The 3,255-nt window shown below is 41.1% G+C and overlaps 1 protein-coding gene across 1 annotated transcript in view; it reads right to left on the reverse strand.

Annotated features, from left to right (window-relative positions):
- Positions 1 to 625: 625 nt before the first annotated feature.
- The window catches only part of cib2 (calcium and integrin binding family member 2), an 18,421-nt gene continuing 15,791 nt past the window's right edge, over positions 626 to 3,255 (reverse strand). The window contains exon 4 of the mRNA XM_024138014.2: positions 626 to 647. Coding sequence (XP_023993782.1) covers positions 626 to 647 — 22 coding nt within the window. The remainder of the gene's footprint in view (positions 648 to 3,255) is intronic.

Raw genomic sequence — 3,255 nt, forward strand, 5'->3', positions numbered from 1 at the left:
GGTCCTGACCTGACCCCTCTCAGGGCTGTAGATTCTCCCCATCAGTTCATTAAGGAGACCTGAGCGTCCTTCAGTGACAGGAGAGGTCAGTATGGAGGTCTGAGGCACAAGGGGAATGTTTCTGTGTATCTGCTAGTACTCCGGTATTCCTCCAAGGCCAGGGCTGGTCTGGGTTTGAGTGAGGAGCAACAGCTTAAAGGTTCCCATTTCACCTTCCTGTTTCTCTGTCGTTTTAAGAAAACATACAAAGCATCATTGTTCCATCAGTGGTTGTGATAATAATATTACTATGACATATAATAGTCAACAAAAAACATCCTGAAACCAAACAGATGAAAAACAAGTAAGGCTAATGAAGAGGAAACACAGGAGGCCAAAGATAATGTGGGTGTGTGTAAGAAAGGACAACCAAACTGAAGAGATCCAGGATCATAGTGAGAACAAAGCCAGTCTGTTCCTGGATCAGCTGCCATCTCTACAGACAGACGTCCAGGGAGAGTTATGTCTGTAGCCGCAGAGAGGCACTGTGCTGTGCTCAGGGTGTGGGCAGGGTGTGGTCATTGTTTTTTGCATGGTCAGGATCTCTGCCATGAAATCAGAATATAGACCTTTCCTTGGAGCCCTTTCAGATTCTTATGTGGAAGGTACTGCAAAAATGAGACAGAACCAACAGAAAACATGTTAAGGAACAACACACTACTATCATGACCTCAATAACACACTGACCTACTATCATGACCTCAATAACACACTGACCTACTATCATGACCTCAATAACACAAAAAAAGAGCGAGATATGACCTCAATAACACACTGACCTACTATCATGACCTCAACAACACACTGACCTACTATCATGACTCAATAACCACTGACCTACTATCATGACCTCAATAACACACTGACTACTATCATGACCTCATATCACACTGACCTACTATCATGACTCAATAACACACTGACCTACTATCATGAACTCAATAACACACTGACCTACTATCATGACCTCAATGAACACACTAACCTACTATCACATGACCTCAATAAACACTGACACTACTATCATGAACTCAATAACACACTGACCTACTATCATGACCTCAATAACACTCTGACCTACTATCATGACCTCAATAACACCTGACCTACTATCATGACCTCATAAACACACTGACCTACTATCATGACCTCAATAACACACTGACCTACTATCATGACTCAATAACACCTGACCTACTATCATGACCTCAATCACACTGACCTACTATCATGAATCAATAACACACTGACCTACTATCATGACCTCAATACACACTAAACCTACTATCATGACCTCAATACACTTGACTACTACATGACCAATAACACACTAACTACTATCATGACCTCAATAACACACTGACCTACTATCATGACCTCAATAAACACACTGACCTACTATCATGACCTCAATAACCACTGACCTACTATCATGACCTCAATAACACTGACCTACTATCATGACCTCAACAACACACTGACCTACTATCATGACCTCAATAACACTCTGACCTACTATCATGACCTCAATAACACACTGACCTACTATCATGACCTCAATAACACTCTGACCTACTATCATGACCTCAATAACACACTGACCTACTATCATGACCTCAACAACACACTGACCTACTATCATGACCTCAATAACACTCTGACCTACTATCATGACCTCAATGACACACTGACCTACTATCATTTACATTTACATTTAAGTCATTTAGCAGACGCTCTTATCCAGAGCGACTTACAAATTGGAAAGTTCATACATATTCATCCTGGTCCCCCGTGGGGAATGAACCCACAACCTGCGTTGCAAGCGCATGCTCTACCAACTGAGCCACACGGGACGGGATCAATAACACACTGACCTACTATCATGACCTCAATAACACACTGACCTACTATCATGACCTCAATAACACTCTGACCTACTATCATGACCTCAATAACACACTGACTACTATCATGACCTCAATAACACTCTGACCTACTATCATGACATCAATAACACACTGACCTACTATCATGACCTCAATAACACACTGACCTACTATCATGACCTCAATAACACTCTGACCTACTATCATGACCTCAATAACACACTGACCTACTATCATGACCTCAACACACACTGACCTACTATCATGACCTCAATAACACACTGACCTACTATCATGACCTCAATAACACACTGACCTACTATCATGACCTCAATATCACACTGACCTACTATCATGACCTCAATAACACACTGACCTACTATCATGACCTCAATAAACACTGACCTACTATCATGACCTCAATAACACTCTGACCTACTATCATGACCTCAATAACACACTGACCTACTATCATGACCTCAATAACACTCTGACCTACTATCATGACCTAATAACACACTGACCTACTATCATGACTCAATAACACACTGACTACTATCATGACCTCAATAACACACTAACCTACTATCTATGAACTCAATAACACACTGACCTACTATCATGACCTCAATAACACTCTGACCTACTATCATGACCTCAATAACACACTGACCTACTGTCATGACCTCAACAACACACTGACCTACTATCATGACCTCAATAACACTCTGACCTACTATCATGACCTCAATACACTCTACCTACTATCATGACCTCAATAACACACTGACCTACTATCATGACCTCAATAACACACTGACCTACTATCATGACCTCAATAACACACTGACCTACTATCATGACCTCAATAACACACTGACCTACTATCATGACCTCAATAAACACTGACCTACTATCATGATCATAACACTCCTCTATCATGACCTCAATAACACACTGACCTACTATCATGACCTCAATAACACACTGACCTACTATCATGACCTCAATAACACACTGACCTACTATCATGACCTCAATAACACTGACCTACTATCATGACCTCATAACACACTGACCTACTATCATGACCTCAATAACACACTGACCTACTATCATGACCTCAATAACACTCTGACCTACTATCATGACCTCAATAACACACTGACCTACTATCATGACCTCAATAACACACTGACCTACTATCATGACCTCAATAACACACTGACCTACTATCATGACCTCAATAACACTCTGACCTACTATCATGACATCAATAACACACTAACCTACTATCATGACCTCAATAACACACTGACCTACTCATGAC

Source organism: Salvelinus sp. IW2-2015, unplaced genomic scaffold (genome assembly GCF_002910315.2).
Source record: "Salvelinus sp. IW2-2015 unplaced genomic scaffold, ASM291031v2 Un_scaffold1376, whole genome shotgun sequence".
NCBI lineage: Eukaryota > Metazoa > Chordata > Actinopteri > Salmoniformes > Salmonidae > Salvelinus > Salvelinus sp. IW2-2015.